This window comes from Pelophylax lessonae (assembly GCF_965119305.1).
Source record: "Pelophylax lessonae genome assembly, chromosome: 4".
Taxonomy (NCBI): domain Eukaryota; kingdom Metazoa; phylum Chordata; class Amphibia; order Anura; family Ranidae; genus Pelophylax; species Pelophylax lessonae.
The window spans coordinates 657,501,214-657,523,874 of NC_138771.1; the positions used below are offsets into that span (position 1 = coordinate 657,501,214).

The window sequence follows — 22,661 nt, forward strand, 5'->3', positions numbered from 1 at the left end:
CTACATTTCCCATGATGCTCATGCACTCTGCAGTGTAGTTGAGCATCATGGGAAATGTAGTTCAAAAACATCTGGGGTGCCAAGGTTCGCCATCACTGACCAAGAGTGTATGGAAGCCAATGGATCAGCATGACAGCCAGGGAACTAGTATTTTTAGAAGAAGTAGTTCCCAAGGTTTGCTGCTATACTTCCTCACTACATGTCCCCTATAATACAATTGTGTAGGGTGCAGACAGGTTAGTGTGTGATGATATATTAGCAGTATGTGTCTCCTTTTTATCCCCTGTACATCGTGGGGAAGGTGAGAGCTCTATGCTGCTCTGTACGGACACACACCGGGTTATACCGCTCCTCTTCCTCTGCCCCCCAACCTGCTCTATTGTCACCCTTCACCCCTCTGCAGATCCTCTCCCCTCCCCCGATCTCCATGAGTCCTCCAAATATAGATGGAGCTCATCACCCACCACCATCTATCAGATCTCACTTCTATCGTTCCCAGTCCCCTCCCCCCAGATGGAGTTATGTGACCTCTAGGGCTGCAACTAACGATTATTTTCATAATCGATTAGTTGGCCGATTATTGTTTCGATTAATCGACTAATCGGATAGAAACGTCAACAAAAAAAAGGTTGGTGTATACTTTAGTTAATATTCTTAAATATCTATATGCAGTGGTAAATATAAATATCCAGCTATATAGTTGGTTATCTAATCCACTCTGAGACAGATATATGTATTATTGGAGGTTTAAATGTGGTACATATCAGACTCAGAGACCAAAATTTTTAAAATTTGAAAAGACCTAAAACCACTGTTTTGCTAATTTTCAGGCCGGATTGGTATAGAACATTCATGATAGACTCTCTTATTAATAGGCAGGTAGCTTGATACAAGCTCCCTGCGCCTGCTGTCACTTATGCTGGCCATACACAAACTACATTTTTTTAGAACATTTTTCAAAAACATTCATCTGATTTTACAACCATTAGTGGGGTCCGTTTGGTGTTCGTTGTTAACCACGGTGACAGGAAAATTCGAAGGAGCAGAATAGAAAACTTCTCGATCAAACGAATCTTTAAATAGTGTATGTGGTTTTTGCTCAGAAGTTATATTCATTTTAAAATTAAATGTTAAAAGCAAGTGGAATTTTCAAACAACACTCGTCCATTCAACAAATATACAAATCATTTTTGTATAAATATAGATGCAAATATTTTTGTCCAAAAATCCAATCCATGTATGGGCGGCAGAAGACCTTTAGTAGCAGCATAGGAATCATTTGCTTCCGGTACCACAAGTTGCTACTGTTGATGAGGAGCCACAATCTGACATTGCTACAGATTCTAATGATGTGCCTTGTGGCAACAGTGGAGACCAGAGTGATGACAGTGACTGGTTTACTCCTCCACCAGAGTCTCCTGTACAGGTTCCTTCACCTAGTACTGATGGGGGCCTCCACCAGAGTCTCCTGTACAGGTTCCTTCACCTAGTACTGATGGGGGCCTCCCTCAGAGGGGAGGTTTGAACCCAGCCACTCCTGCTTTTGAACCAACAGTCCAAAATGTTGTGCCTACAGTTCCAGGCATGGTTGGAGCACCAAGTTTCCCCACTAATGCTGTCCAAGAGTTCTCTGGATTTATGCCTGAGGGGTTGAGGAGAGGAGATCGTGTTCGACGTCCTCCACCGATGTTTACTTATGACACTTTGGGAAGACCCTGCTATGCTGTACAGAACTATGTACAACCTCATGTTCTGACGGACATGATTGCAGCTCATTCTAGACTGGTTAGCATGATGCCTATTTGTTACTAACCATACTTTCTTTGCAGCTAGCTCTGTAATAGATTGCTTCTGGAGAAGTGGTCTGCAGAAGGCGTCAACGATGTTAATTTTTGTTGTTATTTTATGTGTATATCCTTGCCGGGTCGGAAGGATTTTCAGCAGGAGGAGAATGTAGTGATGTGATAATTTCTTTGCCCATCTTTCAAGTGTGTATTCCTGTTATTCAGTGTTTGTTTTGCCCTTTGTCAATATGGCTGCTGTGCTCTCTTTCTCTCTCTGCAAGAAGGATGAGGTCATCAAATAGGGCAGAGAAAGGTTTTCTGGGTAAGACTGGGAAAAAGAGAGACATGAGGACACACAGACATTTTCCTGCTGGAGAACAGACTGTAAGTGCTGTAACATCCCCTCACTGAGACACACAGAGACACTGCTAATGATTTCATGTTCCTGAGAGGAAAATATCTTATGTTGTATGGTTCACTGAATGTTATTTCTTCAATACATGGACATTTAAACACTCTGCTGTGTGGATTATTGTCTATATGGATATGTTTTCTCAATTGGGATTTCACTTGCTAATCACAAGCCCTGATTGAGTGGAGGCACTGGCGCTTACTATAAATCCTGTCCTGATCACACAGATTATATACTCTGCTCCTAAATACTACACAGGTGGCGTCATCATACCCCAGTAGCCGCCAAGAGTGATTAAAATAGCGCTACAGTAGAAATAGGCAATATGAACTGAAGGCCTGAAAAACACAGTCCAGCGGTAGTGGAGTAATTAGCATAGACCGGTAGAATGGAGGTTAAATTGTGCGGCTGTTAAGTGTAGTAACAGAGTTCTCTGTGTAATCCATGTATAAAGCACCGTACCTCCTAAGAATAAACCGGTCTGTTACGTCCTCCTTGACCTGTGATCATGGGATTCGGGTGTTCAGCGTAGGTCTGCAGAGCTGCGGCGTCCTTGCCTCGCTTGGAGACTTCCAGCTACCTCCTGTGCTTCTACTGAGCATGTGCAGGAGGGCCGAGCGGCAAGCCATCACTTCAGCGTGACTTCCTTGACGTTTCTCCTACCCAAGCAGATAGGCTTACTGACGCCAGAATCCCTAGTTGGTGCGGTGAAGATGACGCGTTTCACCAGCCAATAAACGCTGGTTTCATCAAGATCTGATGAAACCAGCGTTTATTGGCTGGTGAAACGCATCATCTTCACCGCACCAATCAGGGATTCCGGCGTCAGTAAGCCTAGTCACTAGAATGGGGGAGAGAGGTTCGTTTTTTCGAGCTGTGGAAGGAAAGCATGGAGCTATCCTGTTGAAGATATCGATTGCAAGCTGTTGCCAGAGTTAAGTATTATTTGACCTTTCTTTGGGATATTGGGAATAGGAGGGAATGTTTGAGTCTTATTAATGTCTATGGTAACTTTTATGTGTAAGAAGCTTTATGTATTTTGATGTCCAGTAAAGTTTTGTTTTATGCTTTTTATCAAAACTGCTCTTGGTGTGTCTGTTCATTTTACCTATTTACTAGATATTTCAGGGGCTGTCCAGTATACCTTCATTATAAATTTTGTTATTCTCACATTTGATACAACCAGTATATATACAAGTTATAGAAAAATAGTGACACCAAATATTATTTATAAATGAGGAAATATTCCCAAAACCTTTTAATCATAAAGTTGATCTAAATACATTATTGTTCTTTTTAGGCATTTTGTGTTTCAGTAAAATGAAAATTGAAAAAGAAAAAATGCAACAAAAGACTTCCATGCTGAGACTTTAAAGGAAACCTATCCTGAGGGGACTATGGAGAAGACAATGCTGGACCTTCTGAAAATGCTGTTTGCCTGACTGTCTCTGGTTTTTGTCTCAGTACTTTAAGACACTGACCTGGAACAATCATGCAGATGAAGAAATTCAAGTTCATTCAAAACTACCAATCTGGATACTTGTTCTGGGTCAATTACCTAGAGCAGTGATGGCGAAACTTGGCAACCCAGATGTTTTGGAACTACATTTCCCATGATGCTCATGCACTCTGCAGTGTAGTTGAGCATCATGGGAAATGTAGTTCAAAAACATCTGGTGTGCCAAGGTTCGCCATCACTGACCAAGAGTATATGGAAGCAATTGGATCAGCATGACAGCCAGGGAACTAGTATTTTTAGAAGAAGTAGTTCCCAAGGGTTGCTGCTATACTTCCTCACTACATGTCCCCTATAATACAATTGTGTAGGGTGCAGACAGGTTAGTGTGTGATGATATATTAGCAGTATGTGTCTCCTTTTTATGTCCTGTACATCCTGGGGAAGGAGAGAGCTCTATGCTGCTCTGTACAGACACACACCGGGTTATACCGCTCCTCTTCCTCTGCCCGCCAACCTGCTCTATTGTAACCCTTCACCCCTCTGCAGACCCTCTCCCCTCCCCCGATCTCCATGAGTCCTCCCAGTACAGACGGAGCTCATCACCCCCCACCATCTACCAGACCTCAATTCTGTCCTTCCCAGTCCCCTCCCACCAGATGGGGTCATGTGACCTCTCCTAGATGTACATAGGATGCAGTGTGGTCACAGTGATGGGATAGGATGTGGTCACCTCTCCTCTCTTTCCTCCTCCTATTCCATGTACACTGGGGAGTGGGAAAAAAGGAGGAAAGGTTCCCATTGTCACTCACTGTGATAACTTCCTGTTTGGAAAATTAGAGGAGATAGAATCACAAGTGACTGTCCAATAGCAGTGACCCCTGTAGTTGGTTAGTCATTCCAGCCAATCACAGTGATCTGTGAGGGAGGGAGAAATCTCACGTAACCACATAACGACCGCCCGCCGCAGTTTTACTGCGGCAGGCAGCCGTTTCTGGGCAAAGCAACGTTATGTTACGTCGCTCGCTCAGGAGACTCTAGGGGGCAAGCGCACGCCGCCGGTGGCGCGCTCCCACCCCCACTCTTTACCTGGGGAGCCAGCGCGTGTGACCGGCGGCTCCGATGGCCGCCGGCCGCTCGCGATCTCCCGCAGCTGAGAGAGAAGGACAGATGGCTGACGTAAACACAGCTGTCTGTCCTTCTCCCTCAAGTAATCACAGAAGCTATGTGATCCTGCTATATAGAATCACATGTCTCTGTGATTACTTCACAAGCCACGCCCCCTGACAGTTAGAATCACGCCCCTAGGGACACATTTAACCCACTGATCACCAATGTTAACCTCTTCCCTGCCAGTGACATTATTACAGTGACAGTGCATACTTTTTAGCACTGATTACTGTAGTAATGTCACTGGTCCCCCCCAAAAGTGTCAAAAATGTCAGTTAGGGGTCAGATCTGTCCGCCACAATGTTGCAGTCCCGCAAAAAATCACAGGTCGCCGCCATTACTAGTAAAAAAAAAAAAAAAAACAATAAAAATTACACAAATCTTTCCCGTAGTTTGTAGATGCGATAACTTTTGCGCAAACCAAATCAAAATACGCTTTTTGCGATTTTTTTTACCAAACATATGTAGCATAAAACAAATTGGCCGAAAATGTTAAAAAATTTAGATTTTTACATTTTTTTTGGGGGGGAATTTCATATAAAAAAATTTGAAAAATATTATTTTTGCAAAATTGTCGCTCTTTTTTTGTTTATAGCGCATGATCAAAAAATCGCACAGGTGATCAAATACCACCAAAAGAAAGCTCTGTTTGTGGGATAAAAAGGACGTCAATTTCGTTTGGGTACAGTGTCGCACGACCGCGCAATTGTCCCTTAAAGTAACGCAGTGCCGAATCGCAAAATAGGGCCTGGTCATTAAGGGGGGAAATCCTTCCGATCTTAAAGTGGTTAAAATGGAATTAAACACAAAAATAAAAATGAAATATTCTGCAGCTCACCGATCATTAGATGTTAGTTTGTTTAGGCTATTTTCCCTCTTTTCACCTGGTGATCTGGCCAGTAACACACCTCCTGTATTAGGGAGTCGCCACTCTGGATGAAGTAGCAATGGAAACACCTTTTGGACAGCAGCATTATCAGTGTGAGGGGGAGATGAGATGTACTATGAGATTGAGGTACACTAACAAATTAAGGCCAAATTCCAGCTCACACTTTAGGCCCCTTTCACACTAATGCGACGCAATTTTACCGCGATTTTTGCCGCGATTTTGAGAGCAATGGCAAGTCTATATGCCTCAAAACGCATTAAAATCATAGCAAAGTAGTGCAGGAACTACTTTGAAGTCGGTGCGACTTCAAAACGCACTAATATGAATGGGGCTCATTGAAAATAATGGGAAACGACTTGTCATGCGATTTTGCGGTCCAAAATCGCGGACAAGTCGCACTAGTGTGAATGGGGCCTTAGCAACATTTTTTTATTTTTTTCTTTTAGGATGAAACTTTACCATAAATAAATAAAAGCTGATCATTGTAAACACCCCTGTCAGTGGCAAATGTTTCATCCCTGTAAACTGATACAGAGGACCTTGTTCATTTGAAAAACAGCAGACTTACTGGCCAGATCACTAGATGAAATTAGAAGTAAGAAAGCCTAAAAAAGAAAATGATTGTAGCTATCACATTTAGGAATTGGTAAACTGCAATATAATAATTGTTTGCTTGTGAGGTTAATACCACTTTAGGTGTCCCCAATAATGTATCTTTCCAACCCATCCCCCTCTCCCTGTGATGTCACTGTTCTCTGCACCGAGTTCTCACATCTCCCGATTCCCCCCACATATCTTTATACAACCTTTATATACACATATCCCAGCATGGAGGGGCTCAGTGAAGGTGGTGGTGAAGGTGTGGAGGGGTCGGATCGGGTCACACAGATCATAAAAGGAGATCCGCCCGGCCTCATAATCCAGATATATCCTGACTCTGTTACTGGAGATATTGGTGGATAAGCGGAGCCCTTTACTGTCATGTCTCACATCATACTGATTACCATTCCTGTACAAACACCAGGACTTGTTATTACATCCAATCAGTGACTGCAGTCCTCTCCTGTCTATACTGGGGTAACACATCCCGACTACCCACCCATCTGATCCCCCGACATCCACTTCCCAGTAATGTCTCCCTGAGGAGAAACTCCGACTGCTCAACACCTGAGGACAATTCTGGAATCTCTCTGGTGTTTCTGGATGATTCTGGTTTCTATCTGACCTGGATACAGTTTTCCTGTCATCTGATATATGTAAATTATTATGGGCTGTGTTTACATCCAGTAATATGTCTGCAGCTCCCTGTATATAGAAGTCTACATTTACCTCTGTTATTATATCAGATAATGTGTGTAATGTGTGTGATATCCCAGCCACATCCAGACCCCCTCCATCATGGAGGAGCTTCTCATGTCTCTCTCTGTCCTCATTATCTCCATCCTCAGTATCACACAAGTCACCTGTGTCTGATTCCTGTAAGACAGTCAGTGGATCCGTCATGTTACACAGCTCCTCAATGTGACGCATCTTCCTGGACAGTTCCTCCTTCTTTATTTCCAGATCCCGGATGGAGATGGAGATCCGCTCTGCCTGCCTGGAGATCTTCCTCAGGACTCTCTTCTCCAGGTCTTCCAGACGTCTCCTGAGATCTCAAAACAGGGCAGTGACTCTCTCGGTGTCACCAGCGGCTTTTTCTTCTACTTTCCTCCTGTGTTCCTGCAGACTCTGGACTCTTTCCTCCGTCTCCTCTCTCTTTGTCAGAAGTTTCTGCAGAACATTCCTCAGTGTCTTCTTCTTCTTCTCAGAAGCCTCATCCAGCATCTCCACCTGGTGCCCTCGATGTTCTCCAGCCAAAGTGCAGGACACACAGATACAGGTCTCATCCTCAGTGCAGTAATACTCCAGGATCTTCTTATGGACGGAGCATTTCCTGCTCTCCATGGACAAGGTGGGGTCACATAAGATGTGTTCTGGGGACTTTTTGTGGACTCTCAGGTGTTTATCACACAGAGAAACCTCACAGTGTAGACAGGATCTAACAGCAGGTACAGAATAGTCCACACAGTAAGTACAGAAGACCCCGGACTCCTCCTGATCAGGCTGAGCAGACAGGAAATTCTCCACTATGTTACGTAGTTTTATGTTCCTCTGCAGTGCAGGCCGATCAGGAAACTTCTCTCTGCATTCAGGACAGGAATATCCTCCAGACCCCTCCTGTGTATCCAGCACACGATCAATACAGACCCGGCAGAAGTTGTGTCCACATCTCAGCATTACAGGATCTGTATAAATGTTCAGACAGATGGAACATTCTAGCTCCGCTCTCAGATTAGCAGACGCCATCGCTGACAGCAGAAGAGAGAAATGAAACTAAATGTCTCTGACTCCGGGGAAGAATGCAGTTGGGAGGGGTGACCTCCTCCTACACAGGGTGAGGCTGGGCTGTGACTTCTACTTTATTCATAGGATTCGTTATATGGAGGGACAGAGATAATAAGAGGGCCTCATTTAGAACAATGTCCCTGTTCTGTAAAAAAGCTTATCTTGTAGATTGAGGGGGAAAAGGGAACAGCCATTTTATTTATCAAACATGTATTTATGATTAAGCAGATATATTGGATGTATATGTTAGAAGTCATATTGTATAACAGCTGTTCAAAAGTCATTTACACCTCCAGCTGTACAGATTACTATCTCGATCTTTGAAGACCTGTTCAGCCAACGAGTCTTAGAAGTGACAAGCCTATGTGAATGACCATCTGCATATCAAAGAATGTCACCAAAGACTCAGCTCACTCCATCAGTCTCCTCACTCATCACCAGCTTACTATCAGCCTGGATGTCACATCACTTCCTCGAACTCAACCTATCCAAAACTGAGCTCATGATATTTCCTCCCCCACGTTCCTCTTCCCCTGATTTCTCTGTCAACATCAACGGCACAACTATCAACCCGTCCACCCATCCCAAGGTCCTAGGTATAATCCTGGACTCTAAACTATCCTTTCGGCCACACATCCAGTCACTGTCCGAAGACTCCCGCCTCAAACTCTGCAATAACTCCAAGATATGTCCCTTCCTAACCAATGATACCACAAAGCCACAAAGCTTCTAATCCACTTCCTGGTCATCTCTCATCTCGACTACTGCAACTCCCTTCTCATTGGCTTACCTTTAAAAAGGCTCCTCCCCCCTTCAGACCATCATGAATACTGCTGCCAGGCTCATCCACCTTGCAAACCGCTCTGTGTCTGCTACCCTTCTTTGCCAATCCCTCCATTGGCTGCCACTCAACCAACGAATTAAATTCAAGTTACTAACCATAACTTACAAAGCCATCCATAACTTGGCGCCCAGCTACATCACTAATCTGGTCTCAAAATACCAACCAAATCTCTTCGTTCCTCCCAGGACCTCCTGCTCTCTAGCTCCATTGTAACCACTTCCCATGCTCGCCTCCAGGACTTCTCCCATCCTCTGGAATGCTCTACCCTAATCTGTCCGACTATCTTCTACTTTGTCTACTTTCAGACGATCCCTGATAACACATCTCTTCAGAGAAACCTATCTGGCATCCACCTAACAACTGTGCTCTTATTTTCTCCTTCAGCCCATCCCCCACAGTTATTACCTCTTGTATCACTTGACCCTCCCTCTTAGATTGTGAGCTCTAATGAGCAGGGCCCTCTGATTCCTACTGTATTAAAGTGTATTGTATTTGTACTGTATACCCTTAAGTTGTAAAGCCCTGCGTAAACTGTCGGCGCTATATAAATCCTATATAATAATAATAAATGGGACTTCACAAGAATTTAGATTGATAGGTCCCACCGTTTGTAAAAATATAAATTGTGATACAAGTCCTTAGCCAGATAGAGCAATTGTTTTTAAACCAACACAATGTAATCAGGGCCGGTTTTAGACAAAGTGTGGCCCTGGGCAAACCTAAAAGTGGGGCCCCAAATTTTTTTATATTCTACCAAAAATATAGGCGCATTTAATCAATTTAGCCAAATAAAACATACAACTACATGAAAATATGTTTTAATTAAATAACATTAAATAGAATAAAATATAACAAAATCAATGCAACTATGAATTTTTCATCAAGAAAAAATCCAGTGTAGACAGCGTAGACAAGGCTTTAAAGAACAATATAACAATTATTATTAAACTAAACAATAAGAATGCTATACTAGAAGCGAACCTTCCTGGCTTTTGCTGCGGCAAAGTCTTCGATCACTTTTGAAAAATCCAGGCTTCTGCAAATGTCACGTTCGATTGCAATCTCTGCAAGACCATTTAAGCGATCTTGCGACATTGATGACCTCAAATAATTTTTTATTAATTTTAGCCGTGAGAAACTTCTTTCTCCTGAAGCCACGGTCACAGGAACAGTCAAGAGGATTCGCAAAGCTACGCTCAGATTTGGGTATAAATCTAGTAGGTTTTGAAGATAGATGTGATTAAGAATATTAATTGGCGAATCCGATACATCATCCGGCATGCTCCTTATTGCAGAACAAATTTCCAATGTGAGGTCATTGGGATCAATATCGCCCATTGTTTCAACAAAGTGTCTGCAGCAATCTTCAAGTCTTCCTTCATTTTTAGCAGATTTCATTTCCTTTTTGCTAAAAAGAAAACCAAAAAGGTGGTAAAAGTCATTTATCTGTGAAAACCTTTCATTTATGCCTACAATTGCAGTGTCTATCAGTGGCAAGAAAAAGACCCTTTTCACAAATTCCTCTGGATTGCTGTGCTCTTCATCCACATGTTCATAATCGAACATTCTTCTCTTTGTTTGCCTTCTTCTGATGGGCAAGGAAAATTCAACATCTGTTTCATCAGCTATATCCTTTGCGGTGGAATAGGCCGATTCAAATCCACCTTCCCTGTAGTCTTTCAGAAAATGCATCACGGAATCAATTTCTTTTTTAAGTATGTCCATACCAACTTTAGGATTCTGAAATAGTTTGCTTGTGCGGTTAATGTGGTACAATATATCGTGCCAAACAACGATACAAATTATGAACTGACCAGAGGAGATTTCCCTGTATAGGCTCCTGGCCTCTGCAGCTTTCACATCATCTTTTTTTGATGCAGCATAAATGACGAGGTCTTCAAGAGCAGAGCAAACGTCCCCTAGGTTGTAGCGAACAACCTTTACGCTGTCAATACGGCATTCCCAGCGTGTATCAGAGAGTGGTTTAAGTGTCAAGTTGGGCACGTTATTCTTCAAAATTGCCCAGCGCTGTGTTGAAGAACTGAAGAGCACATACAGTTGTTGCAACACTCCAAAGAACGTAACAGAGAGGACAGATGATTTCGCAGCATCAACAATGACTAGATTTAGTGAGTGACTACTGCAGGGCATGTACAATGCTCTTTTGTTAATGGACAAAATTCTAGATTGCACACCTTGTTTTTTACCTTTCATGTTACTGCCGTTATCGTAACTCTGGCCTCTGCAGTCGTCTATGCTGATCTGTAGGTCCTGAAGGTGCTGTAAGAATACATTGCACAATGCCTCTCCAGTAGTTTCTGCCACAGCAAGAAAACCTGCAAAGTATTCAGACACTGATGCACCTACTGACAGTTCACATTTGACAATGCGAAGTGTGACTGACAATTGTTCAACATGACTTGTGTCTGGTGTACAGTCCATGATGACGCCATAGTATTTTGCGCTGCAAGTTTTTTGTGCAACCACTTGAAGTATGGTTTTGCCCATCTGTTTAATAAGTTCATTCTGGATGTCCTTACTCAAGTAGTGATCTTTGATTTTTTTCTTTTGTATTTTCCTCACATGCTCGTTCATTGTCGAATCATATCGTGCAAGAAATTCAACTTGACCAAGAAAGTTGCCATTATTAGGATGATACAATTGATCTGTGCTTCCTCGTAAAGCTAAGTGGCGCTCAGCTAAATAACAGATAATATGTATGACTCTGCTGAGGATTGATCTCCAGTATGCTCTTTCTATTTCAATCTGCTGCATGTTAGCACTGTCGATCGTTTTTTCCTCACAGATGCCCCTTTTCAAGTAATGCCAGTCCTGCATGCACTTCTCATGTGAAGCTGAGTGTTCATGCTCCTTCAAATGGCTATGGATAGGCTTCCACTTGTTGAAGCCATCTTTGGAGATCGCAATGTCCCGTTTTCCAAAAAGAGTACAGCAGAAACAAAATATTTTATCTGCCTGTTGTGAATATACCAACCAAGTGCGTAGAATTTTGTCTCAGTTTCCCACTTGAATAAAATAATTTTCAGCTGTGAAACGCCTTGCTATTTTTGACTTATCCTGTGGAAATGCGAAATCCATTATTTGCTTTGGTCCTCTCTTCACTAGCTCACATCTATGGGCACTAGAAATGGTAACAGGCCATAATGCTGGGTCATCTGGTAAACCTTCAGTAACATTCACAGTTTCCATAGGTAAATCGATGCTCAGCAAAGCATCAGATTCTGTGGTTTCCCCAGCTTCTTCAGAGGTGGCTGATTCCATTTGCTGTGTCTCTTTGTCTGTTTGTAAAGGATGGGTTGTTTCCTCAGAAACAGATGAGGATGGTAGTTCAGTGACATCATTAGATGTTGAACTTTCACCTTGACTGGTTTCTTCCTGTGCTCTAAAGAATGTTGTTAGCTTCGGATACAAATCCAACATCTTGCTTTTTTCATCAGCTTTTTTTCTTTTTTGAGAACCACTGGGATAAGAACGCTTCATATTGCCAAATTCAGTTCCTTTCCCTTGATTATAATAAAATAAAGACAGTTTAAATGTTATGGGTGTGTGTGTGTGTGTAAGCCTGGAGGGAATTTGTCTTCAGTTTTGAACCTGTGGATAGGTGATAAATATTACCATAAAGATTGTATTTTTTCCATCGAGCCATATAAGGCTTTATTTATTGCAGGACAACTTGTACTTTTTAACGGCAGTCTTCATATTTTGTGTTGTAAAAATAAAAATAAGAAATGTTTCATTTGTGGAATGGAGAGGAACAAATTTAATTCTGTATTTGCCATGACCGGTAGTTTTTATACAAGTAGCATTCAATGCAGGGTCAAAAAATACACCCACTGGTCTAACAGGCTAGTATGAATGAGCACAGTAGAGGTTAATCATACAAAAAGGTAATCAGAGTGAAATGCTGCCTCCGGTCGGCTCATTTTAGCCTGTATGCGGTTTCCCGACCGGACCTTAAACAGTAAAACCGCATACGGGACAAAAATGAGCCGACAGGAGGCTGCGTTTCACTCCGGTCGGTTCATTGAAATACATTAGACATGGGACCGAATACGGCAGCGTGTGGTTGCCCCTCCCCTCTCTCCCCAGCAATATGCGGTCCCGTACCGGCAAAAACATGGTGTGAATGCACCCGTACACTACCTTTCATTTCAACGGGTCTGCGGACATTCCCCAATAGTGGCAGATTTGCAGACTGCTGGCAGACCCGTTAAAATGAATGGTAGCGTAACTTGCAGCAGATTTCCCATAGCGGGAAACTCGCTGCTAGCTACTAGCATGTGAATGCACCCTTATGCATCCAAGGTGACCAGTCTGTAGTCCTACAGCTATTGCAAAACTACAACTCCCAGCATGCCCGGACAGCCAAAGACAGTTTGGGCTGCATGCTGGTAATTGTAGTTTTGCAAACAGCTGCAGGGACGCACCTTGGTTATCTGTGTGTCATGTGTATGTATTAGTGTATGTATTGTAGTGCTTTACTCAGGGGCGTTGCTAGGGACCTAAAACATCCGGGGCACAGGCCCACAGTGATCCATCAGGCATAAAATCCTTGCATCAACATCAGACCTATGCAATTCCAAGGAGAGCGAGAGAGAGAAAGGAGAGAGAGAGAGAAAGGAGAGAGAGAAAGGAGAGAGAGAGGAGAGAGAGAGAGAAAGGAGAGCGAGAGAGAGAAAGGAGAGAGAGAGAGAGAAAGGAGAGAGAGAGAGAGAAAGGAAAGGAGAGAGAGAGAGAGAGAGGAGAAAGGAGAGCGAGAGAGAGAGAGAAAGGAGAGAGAGAGAGAGAGAAAGGAGAGAGAGAGAGAGGAGAGAGAGAGAGAGAGAGAAAGGAGAGAGAGAGAGAGAGAAAGAGAGGGGAGAGAGAGGAGAGAGAGAGAGGAGAGAGAGAGAGGAGAGAGAGGAGAGAGAGAGAGAGAAAGGAGAGAGAGAGAGAAAGGAGAGAGAGAGAGAAAGGAGAGCGAGAGAGAGAAAGGAGAGCGAGAGAGAGAGAGAGAGAAAGGAGAGAGAGAGAGAGAAAGGAGAGAGAGAGAGAGGAGAGAGAGAGAGAGAGAGAAAGGAGAGAGAGAGAGAGGAGAGAGAGAGAGAGAGAGAGAGAGAGAGAAAGGAGAGAGAGAGAGAGGGAGAGAGAGAGAGAAAGGAGAGTGAGAGAGAGAAAGGAGAGGAGAGAGAGAAAGGAGAGAGAGAGAGAGAAAGGATAGAGAGAGAGAAAGGAGAGAGAAAGGAGCGAGAGAGAGAGAGGAGAGAGAAAGGAGAGAGAGAGAGAGAGAGAAAGGAGAGAGAGAGAGAAAGGAGAGAGAGATAAAGGAGAGCGAGAGAGAGGGAGAGAGAGAGAGAAAGGAGAGCGAGAGAGAGAAAGGAGAGCGAGAGAGAGAAAGGAGAGCGAGAGAGAGAAAGGAGAGAGAGAGAGAAAGGAGAGAGAAAGGAGCGAGAGAGAGAGAGAGAGAGAGGAGAGAGAAAGGAGAGAGAGAGAGAGAGGAGAGAGAAAGGAGCGAGAGAGAGAGAGAGAGAGAGGAGAGAGAAAGGAGAGAGAGAGAGAGAAAGGAGAGAGAGAGAGAAAGGAGAGAGAGAGAGAGAGAAAGGAGAGCGAGAGAGAGGGAGAGAGAGAGAGAGAGAAAGGAGAGCGAGAGAGAGAAAGGAGAGCGAGAGAGAGAAAGGAGAGAGAGAGAGAGAAAGGAGAGAGAAAGGAGAGAGAGAAAGGAGAGCGAGAGAGAGAAAGGAGAGCGAGAGAGAGAAAGGAGAGAGAGAGAGAAAGGAGAGAGAAAGGAGCGAGAGAGAGAGAGAGAGAGGAGAGAGAAAGGAGAGAGAGAGAGAGAGAGAGAGAGAGGAGAGAGAAAGGAGCGAGAGAGAGAGAGAGAGAGAGGAGAGAGAAAGGAGAGAGAGAGAGAAAGGAGAGAGAGAGAGAAAGGAGAGAGAGAGAGAGAAAGGAGAGCGAGAGAGAGGGAGAGAGAGAGAGAGAGAGAAAGGAGAGCGAGAGAGAGAAAGGAGAGCGAGAGAGAGAAAGGAGAGAGAGAGAGAGAAAGGAGAGAGAAAGGAGAGAGAGAGGGAGAGAGAGAGGGAGAGAGAGAGGGAGAGAGGGGGAGATGAACTGTAACCGGGAGAGATTTCTATTCACTGAAAAGGCAGGAACCATTTTACCAGTACCACATAAAAAATAAAAAAAATGTATGTATGCCTAGCTACCTATGACCAAATACATCTGGCTACCTTAGACTCACCTTGAAGCAAACAATGTGCTGTGCAGCTGTGGCAGGCAGGCAGGGCACTGTGTTGTCGCTGAGGGCGGCTGACCTTGAACTTGAGACCGAGGTGCCACTTTCTCCCTTCAGGAAAAACCGATGCGATTTTTCGATTATGTGCAATAAACGAAAAAAGAGCATCAATTTTGAAAAAAAAAAAAACAGTAGTATTTCTCACTTTTTGCTATATAATATTAACTAGAGCGCTACACAGATAAACTAAAAGTAGGGGGGCCAGTGCCATATTAAAAAAATAATAATGAAAAAACAGCGTCAATTTTGAAAAAATTCCAGTTCAAGCTCAGTCACCCTCAGCGCCAACACAGTGCCCTGCTTGCCTGCCACAGCTGCACAGCACATTGTGTGCTTCTAGCTGAGTCTAAGGTAGCCATATGTATTTGGTCATATCATAGGTAGCTAGGCATAAATACATTTTTTTTTTAATGTGGTACTGGCCCAGCCCCAATAAATGCAGAGTGATCAGTGTGGCATGGGTTTGCCTTTTGGCCAATCAGGAAACAGGTCTCGGACCCGCTTCCTGATTGGCCAGGAGGAGGATCCGTGTGACAATGGCGAATATTCACACAATTGTCACACAAATGGGTGGGCTAGGGCGCAGTGCTCTGCGCCCCGGACCCACCCTTTTCTAAAGCCTATTAGAGCCTCTGGCTCTAATCAGGTGCTTCAGAAAAAAAAACCCATTGAACCCCATGTGTCCGGCGCCCCGCATGTAGATTAGGGGGCCGGATGCATGGATGGGGGGGCAGCTCCCCTGCACCCCCAACACACCAGCCACCACTGGCTGCTCCTCTCCTGTAATGTGCTGGGCCTGTGTGCAGCTGGGTGGCAGGCAGGGGCAGGCACTGTGGTGGCAGGCGGGCAGGCCCTGTGGTGGCAGGCGGGCAGGCGCTGTGGTGGCAGGCGGGCAGGCCCTGTGTTGGCAGTGCTGTAGTGGCAGGCGGTGGCGGCTGGTGTGTTGGGGGTGCAGGGGAGCTGCCCCGCCCCCCCATCAATGCGTCCGGCCCCCTAATCTACATGCAGGGCAGGCAGGCAGGCCTTGTGGTGGCAGGTGGGCAGGCGCTGTGGTGGCAGGCGGGCAGGCGCTGTGGTGGCAGGCGCTGTGGTGGCAGGCGGGCAGGCCCTGTGGTGGCAGCGCCTGCTACCACAGCTCCTGCCACCACAGCGCCTGCCACCACAGCGCCTGACTGTCTGCCACCACAGCGCCTGCCACCACAGCGCCTGCCACCACAGGACCTGCCCGCCTGCCACTACAGCGCCTGCCCGCCTGCCACCACAGCGCCTGCCACCACAGGACCTGCCCGCCTGCCACTACAGCGCCTGCCCACCTGCCACCACAGCGCCTGCCACCACAGGACCTGCCCGCCTGCCAACACAGGCTGCGCCTGCCCACCTGCCACCACAGCACCTGCCACCACAGCGCCTGCCCACCTGCCACCACTAGGCAAGCCCTGTGGTGGCAGGCGGGCAGGCCCTGTGGTGGCAGGCGCCAGGCGGGCAGGTGCTGTGGTGGGCAGAGGGCCGGACTGGGGAGAGGGCACTGTGGGATCTGTCAGGTGTCGCTGAGGCCTGAGGGCGGCTGAGGCAGTGAGTGAGCTTCAATAAAATTGTTATTGTCATTTTCTTTGTCAGTGTACCTACTTACCTGAAGCAGTGAAGCAGCAGACCACACTAGATGCCAGTTTCTTCAGGGGCAGCAGGGCACAGTACTTCTTGTTCTCCTCTTCTCTTCAGGCCGGCCAGGCACCACCGAGGAGGCACGTCATACGGTCTTCTCAGGGGCTCCTCCAACGCATAGCACGCTGCTGGAGGGGGTGGGGGTGGAGCGCCAGCCTGCCCCCACAGTTTACTTGCGGCGGCGGACGCGGAGGAATAGGTTCCTCCTCCGCTCTCTGAATTCTGGGGCGGCGGGCCGGCCCGGGCATATGATGTCACTGGTTGCTAGACGCTAAGCGGTCCTAGCATAGCAACCAGTGAGCAGGGCCGCCCGGGGCCGGGAGTCGGGACTGTCTGGATGGATCGGATTCGTGGACGGTGGAGTGGAGGAGAAAGAAGAGAGGCTGCTTGGGATTGGAAGCAGGTTAGAGGGGAGGAGCGGGCCTACTAATTTACACATTACAGTAATAACTCTGGGTTTCTGGCAGCTTCGGCCGGCCGGCGGCGCCGGGCGCCCCCCCCCCTTTTTGACACACTAAAGCGCCTGGCTGCTCTGCTTAGGATCGGCCCTGAGCCCGCTGCGTGCTGACACACAGTGACACGGGGCCCGGGGCCCCTGGACATTCAGGGGCCCTGGGCAGTTTCCCAGGTTGCCCCCCCCCCCCTAACGCCGGCCCTGAATGTAATGTGACTGAATTGCTCTCCAAATAAGTCTTTCTTCCTACATGTTTGTAAAATAAATATATTTTTCAATCTGGCTTCAACAGTCAAAACGTTACTGAAACCCAGTGACGGCTGGTGCTCAAAATTTTTGGGGGGGGCGCAAAAAAAAAAAATGTAATAGGTATTGCTTTGCGGCAAAAGATGCGGTAAAAAAATTGCGTGACTTAACTACTTGCCTTCTGTGCACTTAAACCCCCTTCCCATCCAGACCAATTTTTAGCTTTCAGCGCTCTCACACTTTGAATGACAATTGCGCGGTCATGCTACACTGTACCCATATGAAATTTTTAGCATTTTCTTCACACAAATAGAGCTTTCTTTTGGTGGTATTTAATCATCTCTGGGTTTTTTATTTTTTACAAAAAAAAAGAAAAAATACAGAAAATTTTGAAAAAAAAAAAGTTTTTCTTATTTTCTGCGAGAAAATTTTAAAAATAAATACATTTTTCTCCTTCACTGATGTGCACTGATGAGGTGGCACTGATAGGCTGCACTGATGGGCACTGATGAGGTGGCACTTATGGGCACTGATGAGGTGGCACTGATGAGGAGGTACTAATATGCCGCACTCATGAGCACTGATAGGTGGCACTGATGAGCACTGATAGGCGGCACTGCTGGGCACTGAGAGGTGGCACTGCTGGGCACTGAGAGGTGGCACTGACGGGCACTGAGAGGTGCCACTGACGGGCGGCACTGATGGGCACTGGCGGGCGGCACTGATGGGCACTGGCGGGTGGCACTGATTGACACTGATGGGTGGCACTGATGAGCACTGATGGGCAGCACCATCAGTGCCCACACTCAGTGCCCATAGTGCTGCCAGTCAGTGCCTAGATGAGCAGGCACTGATGGGCACTGACTGGCAGCACTATGGTCACTGATTGTGTGCACTGATGGGGGGCACTGATGGCGGGCACTGTGGGCATTGATGGTGTGTTTGGTGTACCTTGTGTAATCAGGGCACTGGTGATCAGTGCCCTGATTACTTTTTTCTGTGTCCCTGGCGCTGGGCAGCTCTCCCTCCTTCCTCACACTGCAGGCTCCGTGTGAGGAAGGAGCGCTGGCGATGAGAGATGATCTCATATGTTTACATATGAGATCATCTCTCATTGGACGGTCCGATCACGTGGTGAAAGGCCGCTGTGATTGGCCATTCACCACGATCTGTGATCGGCTGTGTCCAAGGGACACGGCCGACACAGATTTTCCCCGATGCGTGCGTGCGGGAGCGCGCGGGGAGACTGTTTCTGGGAGGCCATTTAAAAACGGCCTCCCGAAAATGTGAGTCCGCGCTGCAGCCGTCCTTCGGCTGTAGCGCGGATGGGAGGAGGTTAACAAACAATCATTAGTTGGTTCAAGATTGACCAGCGTGTCCCCATTCAATGCACATTGACCAGCATGTCCCCCATCAATGCACAGTGACCTGACCAGCATGTCCCCATTAATGCACATTGACCTGACCAGCATGTCCCCATTCAATGCACATTGACCTGACCAGCATGTCCCCATTCAATGCACATTGACCAGCATGTCCCCCATCAATGCACAGTGACCTGACCAGCATGTCCCCATTAATGCACAGTGACCTGACCAGCATGTCCCCATCAATGCACAGTGACCTGACCAGCATGTCCCCATTAATGCACAGTGACCTGACCGGCATGTCCCCATCAATGCACAGTGACCTGACCAGCACGTCCCCATTAATGCACAGTGACCTGACCGGCATGTCCCCCATCAATGCACAGTGACCTGACCAGCACGTCCCCATTAATGCACAGTGACCTGACCGGCATGTCCCCCATCAATGCACAGTGACCTGACCAGCACGTCCCCATTAATGCACAGTGACCTGACCAGCATGTCCCCATCAATGCACAGTGACCTGACCAGCATGTCCCCATTAATGCACAGTGACCTGACCAGCATGTCCCCCATCAATTCACAGTGACCTGACCAGCATGTCCCCATCAATGCACAGTGACCTGACCAGCATGTCCCCATTAATGCTTACAGGGGTACAAATCTGTTTATTTCATTCCTGTATGCAGAGCAGACCAGCGATGGACTCCGGTGATAATTCATACAAATTTGGGGATGGGTCGGCTTCACAGAAGAACATCAGTTTTTATTTTTATTTGGAGTTTTTTTTTATTATGGGTGGAGGAGAAAAGCTCCCTATCGACTATTATAAAGTCTGTTGATGTTGCTGTAGCATTTTTATAATCCCTCATGGAGATGATTGGTGGCAGCCATTGTCCTGTGTGTGGTCCTTCTTTCAGGTGCTGATTGCTCCATTACCCCACACACAGTACAATCTGCCTGACCTTGATCCTATGTATTCATTGTTATTGTGGTCTTGTTATGGAGATATTGATCTCTGGCCCCAGTTTCTGTGTGGAGATTGTATTTCCTGTTCAGTGACGGTGTCTATAATGTTCATGTCCCTTTACCATGTGATCAGTAGACTTTATCTGCTGACATTCTCTGCTCTGTCTCCCTCACTCCGCCTCTCACACTTTGTCCCCACCCACTGCTGTTTATTGTCCACTCCAGAGCCTTCCCTCCATTTCTTGGTCCCGCCTCTTCCCTCTCTAGTCATCTTCCCTATGGAGATCCCTATCACGCATCTGTGGAGATTTCTCTCCTCATCATTTCCATGGATCCTTCTGCTGCCTGTGGGAGCGCTCTGCTCTGGGTTCCGGAACCTTCTGTGCTCCGCCTGAGTTTATTGTCTCCCAGTTCTGTTTATTTTCACTCTCAGCACATTTATTTGGCTATTTATCCCGGGTTCATGTCTGTGTCTGTCAAAGGAGAAGAAGTGTCAACACAGGATGACACTGTGGACACTTAAATTAATATGTGCCACGTCCTATTCAAAATGTTTATGGAGGGGATAGGGACAATGGACTTTATTGGCACTGACAACCAGACAATTATGTCATAACAATCAAAATATTTTATTGAAAAATCATTAAAAGACATATATACATATAAATACCACCACAGGTGCAAAACAAGAAAAATCAAAAAACATACACATACAAATTCAAAAAACACACATTAAAAGGCATATATAACCTTAATAGCCATAGCCTCTAAAAGCCCTCTACATAAGCCAAGTATACCGTGATGGAGCTGTACAAACTGAAAGCTGTGGAAAAGCCCTATGGCTGTTTCTGGTATGGTCATATGAAGCTAGTAGGCAGATTCATCGACAGTAGAGGTAGAGAGGCTTGGTATTGGGTAATGGATTCGGTCAGAAACAAACTCTACATGTTTCGCGCATTTAGCGCTTCTTCAGGAGTTTAAATATTAGCTGAACAATTCAATATAACAAATGTTGATAACACAGTGCACAAGAGGCACTATTCCCAATTAAAAAAGGGGTTCAAATGCCTGAGCCTGCAAAGCAGACAGAGAGGAGCAGCCATCCGAAAATTTTGCCTCAAGCCACGCCCCAAACACAACGGAGAGGGGTGTGTATAAAGGAGGTGGGGTGATATTTAGGAACACGGTCCTTAATCCATTTAAATAGGTAATGTGTGTGAGGTCACGAAATATACAGCTGGATGCTGTTTCGCCTAAATGTAGTCAACAAGCAGATTCCAGAAAGGGTAATTCAAAATTCCCTCAAAATATATAGTACAACGTAACCACCTCGGATGTCTAGGTAGATTATTATTCTGTGTGCCGGAGAGTCCCTTTAATAGTAAGTGGGGCACCAACTCCTGTGATTACATTGGTAAAGCTTAACCTGCATCCGGGGGGAGCGCCGGCTGGAACGGCCGTGACCTCAGAAGAGCTGCCACAGAATAATAATCTACCTAGACATCCGGGGTGGTTACGTTGTACTATATATTTTGAGGGAATTTTGAATTACCCTTTCTGGAATCTGCTTGTTGACTACATTTAGGCGAAACAGCATCCAGCTGTATATTTCGTGACCTCACCCACATTACCTATTTAAATGGATTAAGGACCGTGTTCCTAAATATCCCCCCACCTCCTTCATACACACCCCTCTCCGTTGTGTTTGGGGCGTGGCTTGAGGCAAAATTTTCGGACGGCTGCTCCTCTCTGTCTGCTTTGCAGGCTCAGGCATTCGAACCCCTTTTTTAATTGGGAATAGTGCCTCTTGTGCACTGTGTTATCAACATTTGTTATATTGAATTGTTCAGCTAATATTTAAACTCCTGAAGAAGCGCTAAATGCGCGAAACATGTAGAGTTTGTTTCTGACCGAATCCATTACCCAATACCAAGCCTCTCTACCTCTACTGTCGATGAATTTGCCTACTAGCTTCATATGACCATACCAGAAACAGCCCTAGGGCTTTTCCACAGCTTTCAGTTTGTACAGCTCCATCACGGTATACTTGGCTTATGTAGAGGGCTTTTAGAGGCTATGGCTATTAAGGTTATATATGCCTTTTAATGTGTGTTTTTTGAATTTGTATGTGTATGTTTTTTGATTTTTCTTGTTTTGCACCTGTGGTGGTATTTATATGTATATATGTCTTTTAATGATTTTTCAATAAAATATTTAGATTTTTATGACATAATTGTCTGGTTGTCAGTGCCAATAAAGTCCATTGTCCCTATCCCCTCATGTCTGTGTCTGGACTTGTCTCTTCATCTCTATCTCTGGTTATCACATACCTGGAGGTGAGCCTGAACGGTGAGGAAGGCCTCTCTTACGCCTCTGACTCGGGACCCCTGATAGTGCAGACAGGAGGCGCCGAGTATAGAGTAGCACGAGTGCCTGATGTAGCTGGAAGCAGGCTGATGTCCACAGACAGGGATAGCTGGGTAGGTCCAGAGCAGGTATGCAGGCAACTAATGCTGGTGGCAGGAGCGTAGTGAGACAAGCCGGGTCAGAAGCCAAACGGTCATACAGGAGCCAGAAGGAGCAGACTGGAGCGGAGGTCAAGGGACAAGCCGAGGTCGGTGCAGGCGGAGAGCAGAGGATAGTCAGGACAAGCCGGGTCTGGTACTGGTAAACAGGATACAGGTTAGCAGGTTCAGGTCAACAAGGCTGAAGACAAAGCAGCACTAGAGCT

At 45.9% G+C, this 22,661-nt stretch overlaps 1 protein-coding gene across 1 annotated transcript in view; it reads right to left on the bottom strand.

Annotated features, from left to right (window-relative positions):
* The window catches only part of LOC309553059 (uncharacterized protein), a gene marked incomplete at both ends in the record, with an annotated part of 84,076 nt that overhangs the window by 55,649 nt on the left and 5,766 nt on the right, over positions 1-22,661 (bottom strand). The window contains 4 exon segments of the mRNA XM_082253957.1: positions 5,731-5,824; positions 6,461-6,491; positions 6,494-7,364; positions 7,368-8,059. Of these exon segments, the coding sequence (XP_082110083.1) occupies positions 5,731-5,824; positions 6,461-6,491; positions 6,494-7,364; positions 7,368-8,059 (1,688 nt within the window).